The sequence below is a fragment of the Neurospora tetrasperma genome (genome assembly GCF_000213175.1).
Source record: "Neurospora tetrasperma FGSC 2508 unplaced genomic scaffold NEUTE1scaffold_4, whole genome shotgun sequence".
Taxonomy (NCBI): Eukaryota; Fungi; Ascomycota; class Sordariomycetes; order Sordariales; family Sordariaceae; genus Neurospora; species Neurospora tetrasperma.
The window spans coordinates 37982-57572 of record NW_009799102.1 but is presented as its reverse complement, the minus strand read 5'-3'; the positions used below and the strand labels follow the sequence as shown (position 1 = coordinate 57572).

The 19591-nt window shown below is 53.4% G+C and overlaps 7 protein-coding genes across 7 annotated transcripts; 4 read left to right on the top strand and 3 right to left on the bottom strand.

The window, feature by feature from the left end:
* Window positions 1-514: 514 nt before the first annotated feature.
* NEUTE1DRAFT_64296 (uncharacterized protein) lies at window positions 515-2313 on the top strand (the record flags this gene model as incomplete). Its single annotated transcript, XM_009853382.1, has 4 exons — window positions 515-615; window positions 825-977; window positions 1047-1279; window positions 1469-2313. The coding sequence occupies 4 exons, from the start codon at window positions 515-517 to the stop codon at window positions 1492-1494; spliced, it is 513 nt and encodes a 170-aa protein (XP_009851684.1).
* Window positions 2314-2725: 412 nt separating this feature from the next.
* Window positions 2726-4488, bottom strand: NEUTE1DRAFT_138247 (uncharacterized protein; the record flags this gene model as incomplete). Its single annotated transcript, XM_009853381.1, has 2 exons — window positions 2726-3867; window positions 3957-4488. 2 exons carry the CDS (start codon window positions 4486-4488, stop codon window positions 2726-2728), a joined length of 1674 nt encoding a protein of 557 aa, XP_009851683.1.
* Window positions 4489-6768: 2280 nt separating this feature from the next.
* On the top strand, window positions 6769-9964 carry NEUTE1DRAFT_82975 (uncharacterized protein; the record flags this gene model as incomplete). Its single annotated transcript, XM_009853380.1, has 1 exon — window positions 6769-9964. The coding sequence occupies one exon, from the start codon at window positions 6769-6771 to the stop codon at window positions 9784-9786; it is 3018 nt and encodes a 1005-aa protein (XP_009851682.1).
* Window positions 9965-10883: 919 nt separating this feature from the next.
* Window positions 10884-12785, top strand: NEUTE1DRAFT_82972 (uncharacterized protein; the record flags this gene model as incomplete). Its single annotated transcript, XM_009853379.1, has 3 exons — window positions 10884-11783; window positions 11841-11990; window positions 12205-12785. 3 exons carry the CDS (start codon window positions 10884-10886, stop codon window positions 12775-12777), a joined length of 1623 nt encoding a protein of 540 aa, XP_009851681.1.
* A 594-nt stretch (window positions 12786-13379) lies between these two features.
* NEUTE1DRAFT_138244 (uncharacterized protein) lies at window positions 13380-14582 on the bottom strand (the record flags this gene model as incomplete). The annotated part of the gene is made up of 1 exon (XM_009853378.1): window positions 13380-14582. One exon carries the CDS (start codon window positions 14580-14582, stop codon window positions 13380-13382), a length of 1203 nt encoding a protein of 400 aa, XP_009851680.1.
* An 872-nt stretch (window positions 14583-15454) lies between these two features.
* Window positions 15455-17928, bottom strand: NEUTE1DRAFT_64288 (uncharacterized protein; the record flags this gene model as incomplete). The annotated part of the gene is made up of 2 exons (XM_009853377.1): window positions 15455-17680; window positions 17777-17928. 2 exons carry the CDS (start codon window positions 17857-17859, stop codon window positions 15529-15531), a joined length of 2235 nt encoding a protein of 744 aa, XP_009851679.1.
* Window positions 17929-18204: 276 nt separating this feature from the next.
* Window positions 18205-19544, top strand: NEUTE1DRAFT_64286 (uncharacterized protein; the record flags this gene model as incomplete). Its single annotated transcript, XM_009853376.1, has 3 exons — window positions 18205-18403; window positions 18458-19245; window positions 19440-19544. 2 exons carry the CDS (start codon window positions 18348-18350, stop codon window positions 19227-19229), a joined length of 828 nt encoding a protein of 275 aa, XP_009851678.1.
* Window positions 19545-19591: the final 47 nt, after the last annotated feature.

Here is a 19591-nt window from a genome sequence, read left to right as displayed (position 1 = left end):
GCCCTGAGCGGGTGACCAGTACCCACCGGGCAAACCGATAATCTCCATCGTAGGGCCAGTCCAAGGAGTCAAAGGGGTCCTGGTGTCGTGCATTGCCGTCCCTTCAACCACTCAGAGGAACAGAACTCCTGACCGAGTTGTTAGTGTCAGGAGATGCCCAAGAGCGGGCAAGTCAGTGACAAAATGACAGGCGCCATTCCATGTGAAATGCAGCTGGCCGCTTTTGCCAGACAGCTGGGACCCTTGCTCACCTTGTTGGAACGAAAAACATGTTAGGTACTCCGGGCGTTGTACCGCCAAGTCCCACGCTAATTAAGGGCACTGCAGACGGTGACATTAACACCGACAGGGCACATGCATCCGTTCGTATACCTTACCTACCTTTCCTTGCAATTGATTAACCATTTCCGTTTGTCTATTTCATCCTTTGACCTCCTCCTTGCCGTCCATCCTTTGTTCGCGTTCTTGCTTTCTTCCGTCCTCTCTTCTGCTATCCCATACTCGAGATATTATCATGTCTTCCACCACTGCTACCACAACCACCACCACCCATAACAACATGACCGACGAAGAGCTTGACCGCGACTGGAAGCCCAATGGCCGTCGCCCGCAATCGTGCGTTCCCAAATTCCTTATCCCCTTTCTTATTATGCGATACAGTGCCCACCCGTCATTCCATGTTCTACCCACCACGGCAAGCACGCCAAACGTCCCGCTCGGTACCTTGCATAAACCAGCCCGGCATTAAGTATCATGACGCGACGATAAGCATGGAAAGAAGCACCAAACATGACAGTGGACTAACATGGCAAACAAAATGACAGCACCATTGCGCGCAACTTCTCCCAAGAGCTGATGGACATTTTCCGCATCGACAAGGACATCACCGACCTCGACGACCAGGTCGACAAGCGGTCAGTCTCCGCCAACGCCAACGCCAAAGCCAGCGCCACGATTGACATCGATCTCGATACCCGGTTCGCATACTTCTACAGCCCCTGCTAGCACCCATTCGCTAACCCGTCTACCTTTTTGGGTGGCAACAGAAAGCAAGAAGTCGACAAAAAGACGTCTGAACTCGAAGCCCTCGAGGCGCGTATCCGTGAGATGGAGGAGAAACTCAAGAGTCAGTACCCAGCAGCTGCTGTTGGCAGCTCAGCACAGCCATCACAGATCCACACCCAGACCCAACACGTCAAGAGCAGGCCAGGGACCATGAGACAGAGCCAGCAGGCGCCAGGTTCCGGGGCGATGCCGCCTACCCCGATAGGAAGTGAAGGTGAATTGGATTCCCCGATCGAGCCCGCTAGCCCCCGAACACCAAGAGCACTCCGACCGTCTGAACAGCCATTCTTCCACGTCGCTACATGTGCTTCCTCCGGAGATGACGCAGCATCCATTATATCCATCCAAACCGTATCCGAGACCTCCAGTTATACTGACTTTGTCCTTGTGGCCCCTAATCCAGACGGTGATCGCGAGCGAGGCCACTGAGTACCTCCACACTACTTTGAATTCGAGAGATACCCCCAATGTCTCCTCAACCTTGTCGACAGCACTGAGGGTGGAGGAGGGATCGGAATTGCGCATTACAACAGATGACGACATCTACTGAGATTTGCCGGGGAGTGACAATAACCGGGAGGGTCACACGACAGCCCATGAAGCCGTTGGCGAATCCCGGAGAACCGAATCCATGATAGACGGCGAAATACGAATACCACGACACGCTATATCAGCACTACTACAATTTTAATACTTTCTTCGCCGCCGACCGGGCCAATGCCAATCCAATGCCTTTCTTCCAACGAAATGGAGACGTCCACTCTTTCTCGACTACTATGACTGCGCTTCGCTATATTCCAGGTCTTGAGGAGACCCTACTCCAGGACTGCTGTCAAGGAAGCGACAAAAGAAGGACTCTACCATTACCATGGCCCGGTTCACGGAGTTTTGGCTTTCGACCCCCAGATACCAGGACGCCATAACATTAATAATCATCCACTCGCTTGCACTTTTGCCTCTACACGAGGCCAACAACGATCGTTCTCGCTGATTTGGTGTCCTGGGGCAGGACGGTTGGATGAAGGGTTCATGGTTGGCCAAATCGCTTGGAGAAGTGGCATTTGCATGGGACGTAAGGGATTGGAGAAGGGAGAGCAGCACAAAGGATGACTGCAATGGCTCTTGGAGGGTTCACATGTCCTGTAACTACAGAGACACGACATTTGTCTAGGATTTCACGGTAGTTCAGTTGCATCTGTAGGTTGGATATATTGTACCATGTCCGGAACAGAGATTGTAACTTGAAGGGAACCATTCCCGCTCCCTTAGGTGTGTGCTATGCGCAAGGGGTTCGGTAAGGGATGACAATGGCAATATTGCCCCTGTCTCCTCTGTCTTGTGCTTCTAGACGCACGTTAAGAGAAAAGGTCAGTCACTGACAGAAATTCGTAGGTATACCTATCACGGTGCTGGCTCCATACCAATCAACAACTGGAATGGGAAGGAATTAATTCATGCTACCGGTCTAACTACGCCCGGACACTGGAAGAGGGGCTTATACCTACTTGCTGAAGATGTTAAAGGGGTCAATCGCATGAAGAACCAGGGGCGATACCAACTCTAGACACTCAAGACTCCGTCAAACGACCAAACCTTGTCTCGAGCGCAACAAACGCCTCTCATAATGCCCGAGACCTAAGGAACCTGAGCTACCGAGGAGCTACAGCTCCTTATCAGCAAAACCCACCCGTCCTCTCATATCCAGCACAACAAAGACAGCCTTAAGGAAGATGTCTCCAAGAACAGAGATATCCATGTCCATGTTGTTCTGAATACCACCCATGCATGTGGTGATCATTTTCGGCTCGTTGTCGTCCTCTTTCTCCGCCATGTCGTCCCTACCATCGCCACCAACAAACCTCTCCAAAGAAGCAGGACGCGCAGCAGTAGTGGAAGAAGAGCCTCCGTGACCCTCCTTAACCTCTATCACAGAATAGTTGAACAGCGCTCCGGGAATGGTGGCGTGCCAACCACCCTTTTCGCGGCCAAAGGCAATTTTCAGATCCGGGAGCACGGGCTCGGGCTTCATCTTCTCTTCATCACTAGAATCAGCACTAGTAGGAGGCGGACCAGACCGCGTATGAACAGGAACCTTCAAATCGCAAGGGAACGTCCAGGTGTTGTACTCGGTGCGGAACACGGCGCCGGGAACGTGGGCGTAGTAACTTTTGACGATGGCGTCGGGGAGCATGATGTTGGAAGTACCCGTGTCGATGATAGCTTCACGTGCGAGCAGGGGCTGCGTGGCTGGAACATTTGGATCTGGCAGGGAGTCGGTGGGGGTAGTTGTAGGGGGGGAGGTCGAGGATGTGGGAGTGAGTCGAGTAGAGGGCTCAGTGTCGGCGTCCTCGAGACCGCCCGCGTTCATCCACGGCGATTGGTAGGTGCTATTGGCGATGGAGAAGAAGGCGTAGGTGGTTTGCCAGTACGGGCTAGGGCTGAGGGGGTAGTAGTTGATTTCTCCCTTGTAGGGTGCTCTTCCCTTTTCCCCAGCTGTCGCGGGAATGGAAGCCGGGCTTGATCCGAAGGTGTAAGTCCCGTTGGCGTGGGTGCGCAGGTCGATGGTCATTAGAGGCTGGTCCAGTCGCTCGAAGATTTGCTCCAAGACGGTCGTCTCCGTGCCCAAGGGGTGCACATCGCTCGACATGTTGTAGGCTAGACCCATGATGCCGGAAATGGCGAGGTCTGAGGCGAGGTCGAGGCTAACTTCGAGAGCACTTTGTATGACGGCCTTGGGAAGTTCAACATTGCCCAAGCAGAGGGTGTCGTGGTACACATTTCCAGCGGCGTAGCTTCCATCCTCTATTTGTTTGCTGTGTCAGTCATCACCCAGCAGATCCACGGCTCAGAGCCAGAACGGGGAAAGATCGAAAAGGAAAGGCGCAACGTACCATAATGCGTAGCCCAAGAAGCATTAACAACCTTCTCCGCCGTTGTCGACTTGCCAATATCGTACAAGACCCGCAGCGTCTTGTTGGCGATGAAGGTCTCTGAGCTCAATAGCCATAAACTGATGGAACCGGTGTCGATATTAACGATAACCGTCTGCGGAGGAGTACCGACGGTGAGTGGGGTGAGATACTCGCGCTCTTCCCAGAAGGGGGTGGCGGGGAGACTACTGCTGGAGCCTTTGGGTTTGCCGGAAACGACCCTCTTGAGACCTAAGGGGATGGAGTCAAGGTTGATGTTGGGCAACCGAGAGAGGGAACGGTAGTAGGATGCGAGACCATGGTTCGAGGGTTGATCATGATGGGCAGAATGGAAGGCAGCGTTGTAGTGAGCCGCAAGTGAGAATGATGCCGCTGATTTCGGGTCACGGCGGGAATGATGATGTTGAGAATGAGGTAAGCCGGGCGAAACCACGGCGGCGAGGGAGTGAGCCGCGAGGAAGACGAGCGCCGAGATAAAGATGCTGAACTCCATCCTCGCTGTGTGGATTTGGGGGTTTGTTGAGGTCGAAGTTCGGGATCTGGACAAGGTTCAAGTTGGAAAGAATATTTGTAATGTTCGTGGAACTACCCCCTTTGGGTGATGATGGAAGGAACGATTCTCTTCCCACTTTCCACTTGACCTGGACAGAGGAAGTTGTAAGAAATTGAGATCTCGAGTGTGACTGCCCCCACTGTAGCTACCCTTTTATTCTAGCTACACCCGACTTGTACACGAACGCCGTTCAAGTGAACCAAGTGGTCACAGAAGCGGTCACAGAATGGAAAATATCCGATGGATTGTAAGTGACACATAATACGTGTTCGTCCAAGTTTTGATTCAATTGGCGATATCCAGTCTGCTCGCCCTTCTTCAAGCGGAGGAATCTGGTCTTCGCGGAGCGACTTTGGACTTGATACATCGGATCACATTGCGGGCAATGATAAGAGGACCGTCAGGGTTCTCACCAGTTTCGATCTCACCACCCAGTACTCTCAGGGTAGAAACAAAAAAATTGGAAAAACATCACATTATTCATGTCCTAGCGGTGAGTGATGGTAGATGGACTGAGCATGGGATGTCAGGTACCTAGGTAGGTATTTCGTGCGAACGCAAGGAAACTACTACGGAGGGGTTAGCAGGCTAATCACCTCTAGAACTAGTAAGGTAGTAGTTAAAAAGATGACGGGAAGGAGAACAACTGAAGAAGACTGAAGGAACGGTTGGGTATGGCGAACACGGCAGGGTTGAAAAGAAGAGAAAAAAAAAAAGATACCAGGAAGGCAGGAGCAGGAGATCTTTCAGAAGATACCCTGAAGGGAGGAAGGAGCGGTGGGAAGTCATCGAATGAATACCCAGGCGACATGTGAGACGGGAAAAAAAAAAAAAAAAAAAAAAGGGGGAAATGAAAAGAAAAGAAAAGGAGCAGCCCGCACCAGAATCAGCGGAAATATATCATTGTTTCCAAATGGCCGGTACGGTCCTTACTCACGAATATGCTCCAAAACATAAAGACCTTCCAATTGCACTAACGGACCACATGCTGAAGAACTTTCTTGGGCGCATTGTGATTGTACTCGATACTAGCCCAGCAACATGGTAGAAAAAGAATCTCGATCCATAGATCATAACACATTGTGTTGTGATGTGTGAGCCAGATTGGTGAGCCAGTCTCAGTGGAAGTTCGGTTCGACACGAGACGGCTACCACGAAAACTTCCGTGTACTAGTGGTCAACAGGACATCACATCCAGACAAGAAAAGATGTCACCTAAACCTTCCCACGAGTTTGTTGTACAGCTCATATTGCTGGTGTAAGAGAGGAGTGACCCCCAACTGTCCCATCTCGAAACACACATGTAGTAACACAGAAGAAGGAGCCACATCCTTCCTTCGAGAGTGTTACTCGCGGTCCAAAATGCCCGGTTAGAGGACCTAGATAAAATAGAAGAAGCACAGATGTGTGACAGTCACTCACCTGGAGTAAATGCAAAGTCTAGGGCAGTTCCGTCCCGCACTGGAATCCGGGCACCGTGAAAGTGGGTCTGTTGCCGGTAGCACGGCGGATGGACACGGACACGGACACGGGCTTGGCATCCGGAGCGGATCCTTTCAGATGTGGACACACTCTTTTCTTATTACATGACATCAGACTTGCGGAAGTCTCCGTATGGACGTATCTGCTAATCAAAGGAGAGATTAGAACAGGGCTCGACGACAACAACAGCAGCATGAATGAAACTATTGCAGATGTTTGGTGCGAACTGACTTCTTCATGGGAATCGGGGAATGTCACAACGACAAGTCAAAAAGTCGATTTGTCTCGAAGTTTCGCAGTTGCTGGGCGCCCAGAACACTTTAGTAGCTAATGATAGGCTAGTAACAGTAACACCCAACAAAGAAGAGCATCCCATTGGTCAGATCCAAGCTTCATGAGTGGATACCCGACCTCCAGCTGTCCTTTCGATAAGAACAGGTATCAATTAGTGCTGAAACATGGTATGCCTGCCGCCAGCGCTGCCCGCTACCGCTACGTACAACATAACGGCAGCTCCCCTCCGAATTCCAACCAGAAAGACAACACAGCATCTTCACCACTTGAGGCCACTTTGTTGTTCTGTCTGCAGACGGAATGCCTCTTTTAGTTCCCGCCACTCCTTGAAGAGTCTTTTATTTATTCTCATCTTTACACCTCCACACACCCGCTCGACACCCCATACCGATCGAGAACCCCCCACCGCATACACAACGCAAACACACACACAAAACGCCCACCATGGCGCGGGTGTCAACTCTATCACCCTTGAGGATCTTCCTCTCCGCCATCTTCCTCTTCTCCGCCCATGTCTTTGCAGTCTCGGCTGTTCTGGGCGTTGATCTGGGCACCGAATACATCAAGGCCGCCCTCGTCAAGCCTGGCATCCCCCTCGAAATCGTCCTGACCAAAGACTCCCGTCGTAAAGAGATCTCGGCTGTCGCCTTCAAGCCCTCCCCCAATGGCCCCAAGAAGGGCGCCTATCCCGAGCGCGAGTATGGCTCCGACGCCATGGCCATCGCCCCCCGATTCCCCGGCGACGTTTACCCGAACCTCAAGGCCATCCTTGGCCTCCCCACTGGCAGTGCCCAAGTTAGAGAATACGCCGAGAGGCACCCTTCCCTGAAATTGGAGGCGCACAAGGCAAAGGGATCTGCGGCCTTCAAGAGCGCCGGTGCTTTCACTGAAGAGGAGGAGGCTTGGCTGGTCGAGGAGTTGCTGGCCATGGAACTTCAGAGCGTTCGCGCCAATGCCGAGTCTCTTGCTGGTCCTGGTAGCTCTGTGCGCTCCGTCGTCATCACCGTCCCGCCCTTCTACACCACCGAGGAGAAGCGCGCCGTCGAGCTGTCTGCCGAATTGGCTGGTCTCAAGGTCCTCTCTCTTGTCTCTGACGGTCTCGCTGTCGGCCTCAACTATGCTACCACCCGCCAGTTCCCCAACGTTAACAAGGGCGCGAAGGCCGAGCACCACCTGGTCTTCGACATGGGCGCCGGTTCCACCAAGGCCACCGTCCTCTCAATGCAGTCGCGCACCGTCAAGGATGTCGGCAAGTTCAACAAGACTGTCCAGGAGGTTTCTGTCCTCGGCAGTGGCTGGGACCGCACTCTCGGCGGTGACGCCCTCAACTATCTTATCGTTGACGACATGATCCGCCAATTCGTCGAGTCGCCCACGGCGAAAAAGGCCGGCGTCACCCTCGAGGCCGTCAAATCCCACGGCCGCACCATCGCCAAGCTGACCAAGGAGGCTGAGCGCCTGAGACACGTCCTCTCCGCCAACCAGAACACTCAGGCCTCTTTTGAGGGCTTGTATGATGATGTCGACTTCAAGTACAAGATCACTCGCGCCGAGTTTGAAGAGATGGCGGCCACCCACGCCCAGCGCGTCAGCGCCGCGGTGAAAAATGCTCTTAGCATGGCCAGTCTGCAAATCAAGGATCTCGACTCTGTTATCCTCCACGGCGGTGCCACGCGCACCCCCTTCGTCCAGAAAGAGCTTGAGAGCTTCCTTGGAGGAGCCGACAAGATCCGCACCAACGTCAACTCGGACGAAGCCGCCGTTTTCGGTGCTGGTTTCCGCGCTGCTGAGCTTTCACCCAGCTTTAGGGTAAAGGAGATCAAGATCACCGATATTGCCTATTACCCCGCCGGAATGAGGTGGAAGAATGACGAGGGAAAGCCCAAGCACCAGCGTCTGTGGACCGCCACCTCGCCATTGGGAGCGCCCGCGAAGGAGGTCACCTTCAACAATGTCCAGGACTTGTCCGTCAGCTTCTACCAGTTGGTGGACGGTGCCGAACTTGACACCAAGGTGTTCACCACCAAGAACTTGACTGCCTCCGTGGAGGCGTTGGTGGAAAAGCACAAGTGCGAAAAGGCCGATATCAAGTTCAAGGTTGGCGTTCGTCTTCTCAGCGAGAACGGCGAAGTTGATGTCACCAAGGCCGCCGTTGAGTGCGAAGCTGATGAGCCGGAGAAGGACGGTTTTGTCGACGGTGTCAAGAACCTCTTTGGTTTTGGCAAGAAGGACAAGACTGAGGGCGAAGAGGATTCTGCTTCTGCGTCCACCGAATCATCTACTAGCACCTCTTTTTCGGCCGCTGCATCCGCCTCTGCCGAGACCAAGCCCAGTGAGCCCAAGAAGAAGCAACTCGTTCAGATTAATGTTGATTTCACCCTCACCCCCACTGGCCCCACCTCTCTCCTTTCCAAGGCCTCCATCCAAGCCCTCAAGGACCGTCTCAAGTCTTTCGCCGCCTCCGACCGCACCCGCCAACTCCGCGAGGAAGCGCTTAACCAGCTCGAAGCCTACACTTACAAGATCAGCGACATCTTGGACCGCGAGTCTTTCATTGCGCACTCCACCGCTTCCGAGCGTGAGGCTCTTCAGCAAAAGAAGGACGATGTCAGCGACTGGCTCTACGGCGACGGCGCCGATGCCACTCGCGAGGAATTCAAGGCCAAGCTTAATGCGCTCCAAAACATTGTTGACCCCGTCCTTAAGAGGGCAGAGGAAGCGGAGAAGAGGCCTGAAATTCTCAAGGGACTACAGGATGCTCTCGACAACACCAACAAATTCGTCAAGGACATCAGGGAAAAGATTGATGCGTACGATGCCTTCCACGCTTCCGCCTCCGCTAGCGCCTCCGCTTCGTCGTCGATTGCTACCTCTTCCTTCTCTACCACAGCCCCGGCTTCTTCCGCTACCGGCGATTTCGACGGCCTAGAAGACGATGCCTCCACCACCACCGCCACCCGCGAGGACCCCATGAAGTTTTTGGAGAAGGAACTTGGTCCCGTTCCCCCTCTTTACACCCTCGAGGACCTCAAGGAATCTGAGGATTTGTATACTTCCATCTCCACCTGGCTGAAGTCGAAGATTGCTGAGCAGGAGAAGTTGGGACCCACTGATGACCCTGTATTGACCGTCAAGGACCTTTTGGAGAGAAGGGAGAAGTTGGATAAGGCGGGTATGGCGTTGGCCATGAAGGGGGTAAAGAACTTTGAGAAGACGCAGGCGAAGGGCAAGGGCGGAAAGACGAATGGAAAGGCCAAGGCGTCTGGAAGTAAGGCGGGCGGCAAGAAGAATGGAAAGGGCACCAAGGCGGGTGAAAAGCCGGCCAAGGAAACGGTCAGTGATGAGGAAATTGAGGAGATGTTGAGAAAGGTTATGGCGGATGAGAAGGCCAAGGAGGAGGCCAAGGCTCAAAAGGGAGAGAAGGAGAGCAAGGAGGAGCCGGTCAAGCATGAGGAACTTTAAAATGGGGCATGATGCAGGTGATGTGTGTGTTTTAGCAGCAAAGCGTGTTCTGGCGTTTACAGATCCATGGATTGATCAACGTGATTATAGGGATTGCAATGTTGGCGTCAATCTATACCTAGATATTTACAGATGTTACAAAAACGAATTACTGCTTTCCAGGTGGTCTTTTCCACTGCCGTCGAGCTTCATGCCCGTGGTTCATGATCGCAAGTTGCATGTACTGAATCCTGTTCAAAACGGGGGTGTTTAGAAATCTCTGAATTACCCGGACATCAACTGTCACGGCACAGAACTTACTCGAAGAACTAAGTACCCAGTAATCCTACAAAGTGCGGCTGGTTCAAACCGACGGGACCGGCAGTTGGTGTTATTGAGAGTGGTGTGTCGTTTTGTGACAAGCAGGAGGACAAGTCCTACCTAATCTACTTTGCAAATTGGTTAGATGTTGGAGCTTTCCCGCTGAAGACGCGCTAAAGACCCGCTGTTAGTTCTGCCTGCCGGATGAGGTGCCCCCGCATACTCCAAGCGTCATTGGACTTTCGTCGACGGCCATCCCGTCGTTCTTCCTTCCTCCATCACCCCCACCAATAATCTTCTCCCCATCTTTTCAGGTTTTCTCTGTGAAAAACAAGCCAAAAGAGCCATCGATACCTAAATGAAAATGAATAATTCTATCTCCTGAACGGTCCTTATCAGCATGCCCGCTCGTCATTTTCAGCCGTCGGCTGTCGCCCGGCGCAGCTCTTCGCTTCTTGAACCAATCATGATGCGTACCGAACCATCGTCGATGCTTTGCATGGCACGATTTTGACTGTTCTGGTAGTCGAGGCCTGAAGTCGGGCAAGAGTTCATGTGGCTCTTGCTGACATCTCAGCCTCATGGTCATATTTTTTTCATCATAATTATCATCATCATCCTCGACTCCAGCCAGTCCTTTGATCCCTCTTCTTCATTCTTACCTATCTTTGTTCTCCGTCTCATCGCACCTAGACAACAATAGTACCTAGATATTCCCACCCGATAGCACTTCAAGACCAAAGTTCTCATTCTCTGTCAACTTCCACATCTTCAACCCGACCACCCAAAACCTCGAAATGGGTGACAACTTCCAACCTCCATCCCCAGCCCCGGCTCAAGCTCCGGAACCGCAACAGAAGCCTACCCCCCAAAACGCCACCCTCCTCCAGGCCTTCGAATGGTACACCCCCCCTGATCACGCCCACTTCCTCCGTCTGTCTTCTCAGATCCCTCAACTCTCCCAGCATGGAATCTCTTCCCTTTGGATCCCACCCTCCTGCAGAGCCACCTCACCTCAGTCCAACGGCTACGACATCTATGACCTCTATGATTTAGGCGAGTTCGATCAGAAGGGTTCCGTGGCCACCAAGTGGGGGACCAAGGCTCAACTGCTGGAGCTGGCCCGGAATGGTAAAGAGTACGGCGTAGGACTCTACTGGGATGCGGTCCTCAACCATCGGTTTGGCGCTGACCACCGCGAGCGGTGCAAGGCTGTTGAAGTGGATGCCAACGATCGGAGGGTGAGAGTAAGTGGGGAGTACGAGATCGACGCCTGGGTGGGCTTTGACTTCCCTGGTCGCGGAGACCAAGAGAGCACGATGAAATACCACTGGTACCACTTCTCCGGTGTCGACTTCAACGCCGACGATCCGGGCAAGGCGGGGACTATCTACCAGATTTTGGGGGAGCAAAGCCAAGGGTGGGCCAAGAGTCCTGAGGATGTCGATGGTGAAAAGGGCAATTATGATTATCTGATGGGGTGTGATGTGGATTACAGTCATCCGGAGGTGGTGGACGATGTGCTGAACTGGGGACGGTGGTTGGCAAAAGAGGTCTCAATCAAGGGAATCAGATTTGATGCCGTCAAGCATTTCAGTGAGAGTTTCCTAAAGAAATTCGTGAAAATGCTTGATGGAGAATTTGGTGAGGGGTGGTTCTTGGTGGGCGAGTTTTGGAAGGATTCTTTACAGAGCATGGTATGTTGTTGCTGAACTTGTCGACAGTGGCGTAGCTGTATCACTAACTTGTGATAGACTGATTATCTCGACCGGATGGACCACAAGTTCTCGCTGTTTGATGCACCCTTGGTTTACAACTTTGGTGAAATCAGCACGAGTGTCTCTGCTGATCTGAGGAAGGTGTTTGACGACACGCTGGTGCAAAAAGCTCCCGTCTGCGCTGTGGCATGTTCTCCTTTTCTCTTCTTCACTCTCCGTCTTTGCTCCCTTTTCCTTTCTTGCCTCTATATTCTTACATCCTCTGATCTTCCATGTGTCATCTCCACGACCTCGCTATTTACTTCTAGTTCCACCCTTCTCTTATGTCCCACCCTTCCGAACCTACCTTCCTCATCCTTCCCAACAAAACACAACATCCGCTAACAGCACCCTGTAACAGACACTCGTTCAAAATCACGACACCCAACCGCTCCAAGCTCTCCACGTCCCCATAACTCCCTGGTTCCTCCCCCTCGGCTACGCCCTCATTCTCCTCCGTGAAGCCGGCTACCCCTGTGTCTTCTACGGCGACCTGTACGGTCTTTGCACCCCTACGTCTGATAACCCGTCTCCCACCAGACCAACCAGCGGTCCTGTAACTATCATCCCTAAGCTTCTTCTGGCCAGAAAGCTATATGCGTATGGACTGCAGACGGACTATTTTGACTATTCCACCTGCATCGGCTGGGTCCGGCACGGGACGTGGGACAGAAAGGACAAATGCGCGGTGGTGATGAGTAATGCGGGAGAGGGGTGGAAGTGGATGTTTGTGGGCGTGGAGTGCGCTGGCCAACAGTGGACGGATGTGTTGGAGTGGAGGGAGGAGGTGGTCACGATAGGGGAAAACGGATGGGCGGAGTTCAGATGTGGTGGTTGTAGTGTGAGTGTTTGGGTTTGGGAGGGGGCGAAGGGCAGGGACGAGTTTGAGACTCAGTTTGACTTCGACATATATGCTGCCTCTACTGCCAAGTGATGTGAGGGACTGCAAACTTGGGGTGCCTCTAGTGGAAAGGGTGAGACGGTAATCAATGAAAGGATATCGGAGAAAGGGCGATGGGATGAATGGGGAGGATGTCAAACAACAAATCCTGAAGGACAGGAGTGCAAAAGATTTTTCGAATCGTGGAGGCATGTCAGGCACAAAAATCGAGGCAGTCCATCAAACAACAAAGTGAGGAAGTCAGTTTGTATTGCTATCAACATAAGTTTTCTCCTCCAGCCCTCTCCACCGAGAGCCATCTGAGTGTCGACAGCAACCTTCGGTCCTTCCGAAACATGCCTAGAGGTACTGTGTAAGGAGCAATACAGCCGGTCAAGTACCATTATATGTGGACAAACCGCCAAGCTCATGCTACGAAACAGATAAAAGGCCATCGCAGACGCCTCCCGACCCGAACTCCGACGCTGAGATGCAAGTCTTCCAGGCGAAGGTCATAAACCATGAATTCTAGGTAAACTCCAGTCATTACCCTTCAACCACCAAGTGCCAGTCCAGCTGGCGAACCAGATCAGATCAGATCAGAACATGCCGAATCTGAAGTCCCAAAGTCTGAGTTCCAGGATCCCGATCCGAGTTCAAATCTGAGTCGGGCCAGCCACCCTACCGCCGTCAACACCCGGCAAAAAAACCTCCGTGTTCGAGGAGCTCGGCTCCGGCCACCACTGCCAATCGTAATAACAAGGCTGCATCGTCAGCGAGACAGAGTCATCGGTATAGCTCGCAGTGAAGTACCACGACAAGTCATGGGTAGACTCGGGCTCATCGTTGGCATCGTTCTGCTTGCCGGCTTGAACGCCCTCGTGCTCGAGATGCTTGGCCTGGACGCCTTTGCCAACCTTGGAGATGCGCTCGACAGCACCCTCGCCACCGTTGAGGATGGTAGTGCGGACTTGCTCCTTGGGACGAGGCATGGACGGAGCGGGGGTGGTCACGCTGAGGGCGGCCTCCTCCAGCGGATTCGGGGCGGGAGCGGGAATGGGGAGGACGTGATAACCTGGGGCGATGGAGACGCTGGTCTCGATGGGCAAGACGGGGGAAGAGGGAGCAGAGCGACGGTGGACGCCGAGGATGGTGCTGGTGACCATCGTGTTCTGCTCGGTCCAGGTACCGGAGGGAGGAGCAAGCGGGTAGCTACGCGTGGGACGGATGACGGGAGCAGGAGTGTCGGTGACTTCACCGCTGTTGGGGAGCAACAGGGTGTAGGTAGTGGCCATGGTGCCGAAAGTGAAGGTCAGGGTGGTGTACTGCTTCTCGGGGGCAGCCTGCTGCTCGACCTGGAGACCACGGGGGCGGACGATGTTGCTTGAGGTCTCACCGTAAGTGCTGCTGTGGCTGGTAGGGTCAGCAGAAACGGTGACAACAACCGGGGTGACGGTGACGGTGGCCTTGGGGACGAAGGCGGCGGTTGAGTTGGTGAAGCCAGAAGCCGTGATAGCATCGGCGGAGGCCGCGATGGTGACGGTCTTAATGTCGGTCTCGACCTCGGTCACGATGCTCTCAGTCTCGAAGTCGAACTCGGTCGCGGTGCTGCTGGCGCCATAACCGCCTGTAGGCACAGCCACGGCGGCAGTCTCAGTGGCATGAGCGTGCCCCTGGTGAGTATGAGTTGAGAAAATTGGCTTGGGAAGACCCGGCAAGCCATCGATGTGGAACTCTGCGCTGGCTGTGGTAGTGATGGTTTTGTGGCCAGTGAGCTCACGGGTAGATCTCTCGATGTAGGGCGCGGCCAGGCCCTGGGTGAGGCCGGCGCTTAAGGTGAGAAAAACGTGAGACTTCATTGTCGCGTTCTTGCCTCGTCGTTTGGCGAGGGAGCGAGTTGTGCGGTGTTGGCTTGGTTCTTGCTTAGCTGAGAGCTTGCGTGGCGTAACCCTGATGGGCGAACGACAATCTTGAGATCAAGACCGTGATGGCGTTGTGGGTGTTTTAACGGAAGGAGAGAAGAATGTTTCTGGGAGGATGAAGGGGGGCGTGGAGGGGCTGCTGCCATTATTTTTCCAAGAGGCTCCTGTTGCGTCACCGGTTCCTGCCAGCTGCCTGCCTAGTTCAACTTCAGACGAAGGTCTAACATCAGGCATGAAGTGCCAAGTACTCCTCAGCACATAACTTATCATTCACAGGAAGGTACGGAGTGAAGAGCCGTGAGGCAAGGCGTAAAGGGCATGCAAACATTAGGTAAGTACTGACATCAGACGAAAAAAGGTACGGTATCGATCCAGCCAGCTCGAGACCCAGTGACCAGCCAGCTAATCTTCTACAAATACATGATCGGATGGACTTGTCACGCTGCTGCAACGTTTACCTTGTTGGCCGAGTGGTTTACGGTCAATGCTGAAGACAAAGGTTGAACGAGATGGCGACTCCAGTTGAAGTCTGTGAGGCGACCAGGCATACGAGACTACCTCTACTCTAGAAGTTTTATCTGTATTGGGTAAAAGTGCTCATACCTCTACCGTGCCTCTACATCTGTAACCCTTGGACGGTGACGGCGGCGGTTACTCGTTCTTCCCTCATCGCGGAGACAAACAACGGACCGTGGGGAGAAAAGGATGATTATGGATACCATGGAACAAAGGACCAACTTCACCCGAAAGGACTGGAAACAATGTGTGATCACACATTAACGAATACAACACTCGTCCGCAGTAAATTTCCCAAAACTTAGAAAAAAGTACAAGCAAATACCATTCCGAAAACAGAGAATCACTGATTCCACAACCCTCCGTGTTACATACCGTTCCTTCTCCTTCCTCCGCTCTTACTCCTAGCAATATGTGCCGTCAGACGCTTCTTGGTATCCACCAAACTCCTCTTATGCTTCGCCCTCGCCTTACCAACCGTCATCAGGAAGTTCTTCTTTCTCGCCTTCTCCTTGTTCGTCGACGACTTGCCCTCAGCCTCCTTCTTGGATTTCCTGATTGCCTGCGTCGACTTGTGCTCCTCACGCGCAGGCTTTCCATCCTTGGCCATGGCCACCCGCTCCTCCTTGGTGCTCTTCTTGCCAATCTGGGCAGGCAACTCGATGTCGTCGGCGGTAACACCGTCTTCGATGTGCTTGGCGATAAGTTCTTGTCTCCTCTTGGAGACGGTGCCTGTCATCTTATCTAATTGGGCCTCCCGGCGGAGCTCTGCCAGTTTGGCGAGGTCGGCGGGCGTGAGGATGGTGGTCATGGCGAGCTTGGAGATGCGGTTGGCTTCGGCGGCGGCGGCCATGGCTTCGTCGGAGATGAGATCAGGAGCCGTTGAGCTGTCGCGACGCTGCTTCTTGGCTGCAGGCCCTTCGTCCTCGTCATCGGAGTGCTCAACGTTAATCCACCCGGTGGAAGAGTCAGAATCGTTGGAGGCGACTTCCCACTCGTCGGAATTGAACCCATCTTCGTCATCATCATCATCCTTCATCTTAGCGTCTCCATCAGCATCCTCACCCTTCTCAGCGAGTTTCTTGAGTCTCTGCTCCTCCTTGTACTTCTCGAGAAGCTCGATACCCTCAATACCGCTCTCCACTTGCTCTTCACCAAATTTGAGCCTCTTGACCTCACCCGACTTTAATCCCATGGTTGCCTCCTTGCCGCGGAACTTCTTTTGCAGCAGCTCGGGGTAAACTTCACGGTAAAGGGACTGAAGACCCTTGGCGGCCATTACCACGCCCTTGTCTTTGGACTTTTGGTACATGACTAGATCTTGAAGGAGGGTCTCGCTCATGCAGAGCGGTTGGCGCAGAGCGACTTCACGGATAGAGTTGATACCGGCAGAAGCAACTTCGGCGGCAGAAGCCTCCGAGACGAACTCATTGGCGATCTTGACAACGAGAGGTTCGATGGCGTCGGGAGGGACGTGGTTGTGTGTCGCCTGCGCCAAAGAAGCGAGGAATGAAGTGACGGACGGTTGCTTGGGCGTCAGGTACTTGGTGAACCACGGATACAAGGAAATGATGGTGAGCTTGTGCAGACCGACCAGACGGGTGACGAGCTGGAGGACCAGTAGCTTGTTGTCGAGGGAGAACTTGCACTTGGTATTCTGCAGGTGTTTCTGGAAAAGCTGCTCGGCGAAGCCTTGAGGATCGTGAATGAGGTGGAGAGCCGAGAAGTTCAGCGGATGAGGGGCGTGCTTCTTGCGCTCCTGCTTCTTGATCTTTTCCATGGCCTTCTCCATGGCCTTTTGACGCTTCTTAGTCTTTTTGTTGATAGTGCCCTGATGCTTGACCTTCTTAATGTCAATCTCCTCGTCACTAGAGTCGTCCTCCATGTCCTCGCGCTCCTTGTCGCCGCCCAAGAAGAAGCGGACACCACCAACGACGACCTTTTCGTTGTCGGACAAACAGGCCTCCTTCATGACGTCGCAGGGCCGGGCGTCGGTCCAGATCTGGCGGCGCCACAGCTCGCGGGTGATGCGGCAGGCCCACATACCCTTGGTCGAAGTGCGGTCCGAGGTAACGAGGTTGTGCAAAACGGTTTGGATGGTGCGGTTGAGCTTGTGGTTGGTGGCCTTGGAATTGGACTCGCGCAGGTCGCTGACGATCTTGGTGTACAGGAGGGAGCGGAGGGACTTGGAGGGCGTCGAGATCAAAATGGGGAAGAGGGTGGTGAGCAGGCTGGTCGAGTCGATGACATCCTTGCGACGGAGGAGAGACAAGCTGCCGACGACCTTTTCGCGAAGATCGGGGTTGAGTACGGCATGGTGTTGGGTCAAGAGCTCCTTGAGGTGGTCAAAGTAGGGGGCGGTGACATCCGGGTAGAGATCGGCGACGTGGGCGACGAGGTCAACGAGGTCGTGGAATTTCTTGTTGTCTTCGCTGGAAGCGGAGGAAGGGGACGAGATGAAGATTTGTCGTTGGGCGTCGTATGCGAGCCACTGGTCGTAGAACTCTTGGGCATAGGATCTGGAGGAGGAGGCCAGGGTGTTAGTAAACAGAAGCGACTGACGACGAGGGCAGCAATGGGCGACGACGACGACAACAACAACAAGAACAACTCACTTGGGATCCCTCCTGATCTTGTACTGCAAACTGACCAGGTCAGCGTCGACCTTCTCGAGGGCGGCCACCTTTCTCTTGGGCATCTTGGCGGCTGGAGAAGGACGGTATTCTGAGTGATGTTGAGATGCGAGTCGCAACAAGAGTGGAAGCCGGTTCCCTCTGCTCTGTTCAGTTCCAGTCCTCTGGCACAATCCTCGACCCTCGCTTTGCCTGGAGCTTCAGCGGTCCAGAATTTTTTGGGAAATTGATTCCTTATCGGATCCTTATCAGTTGCGCCAGTGGAGTTGGTGGACGTTCCAGGCGGGGAGGACCCTGGACAGCGGCATTCTGCGCCCCACTTGAACTGTGCCCTTTTAAATTTTCTTTTTCTGCCGCGCTTTTTCTTGGATTTCTCTTCCCTTTTGCTTTCCACAAATCACCATTCACTTGGGCGATTGACGGCAGCAACTGCTCCCCGCGGTTTGCTATTCCCATTCCGGCGATGATGCATTCCTCATCCGCCACTTGAACTTGGACAACCGAGACGATTGGCATATGCTGTCTTTCGTTTCGTCCTTCATCTCCCAACAACATGCGGCTCTTCCTCGTTCGACACGGAGAGACCGTCGACAACGTGGCCGGTTTATAGTACGTTCAATCCAGCAGACCATGTCCACAGGACAACTGGCTAACCTTTCCCAGCGCAGGCATCCGTGACTCCCCCCTCACCACCCACGGTGTTTTGCAGGCACGTCGTCTAGCCTCGCACTTTGCCTCGCGGTCGTCCTCAATTGGTCCTGTCACGCACATCTTCTCTTCCGATCTGCAGCGCGCAGTCAGTACTGCCCAGGCCATTGTGGACGCCCAGGTGACGAAGGCAACGGAGAAGGAAGATACGGACCATTCCAAGCTCCAATTGGTTCAGGTTGTCGAGCTTCGCGAACGCGATTTCCGATCTGCCGAGGGGAAGCGCTTTGGCACACCGCATTCCGATGCCGAAACGCATGACGAGATGCGCGCGCGAGCCACCGATTTCGTACAAGTCCACCTGGATCCGCTGCTGGACAGTATCTCCAATGGTGATAACTGCAAGACCAACACCACCGTCGTGGTTGTCGCGCATGGCTTGATACTCAACTCGCTCTTGAGATCACTTTTGGCGCGTTATGCCCCAGAAGAGCTGACGAGGCTTGCCAACGCAAAGCTGTCGTCGGGTTCTGTTGCCGGAAGGTCAGAATTTCTCGCTGCTTGGAGCAACACTGGATATCTCGAGATGAAGGTGGATGCCATTGCCTCGTCTGAGGAGACCGAGAAGTCGACTGTTCAGTTGACTGTCGTCCGGGTCAACGTCCTTGACCACCTCCACGGCCTGAAAAGGACCAGGGGTGGCATTGGCAGTGCCAAATTTGACAGTAAACAGAAGACGATGGATTTGTTCTTCAAACCCGCTGCCAAAAAGCGACGGGTTGGTTGATCGGTGTCAGCAATTGGTATGTTCCTGCCTCCTTTCTTCATTTACACCACACACCCTCCCTGCTTTTTATGATGAGAAAAACAATGTTCACAGACCTGTACCGAAACACTATGTGGAAAAACTTGTCCAACCGCTATCTGAGAAAGCACATCACAATTGTCCTTGTTATCATTGTCTTGATGTGAGCGCCGTTGCTAACGGGTATCAAAGACAGGATATCTTGAACTGGCACCACTCGAGGCTTGCTGGAATATGTCAAGCCATCGTCACTTCGGTGCACTTCAGAATAGCTCTCAATGACACCTGATCATCCATAACCTTCACTTTTCGTAAATCTGTGACTCTTGGTATCGCTTGTATGC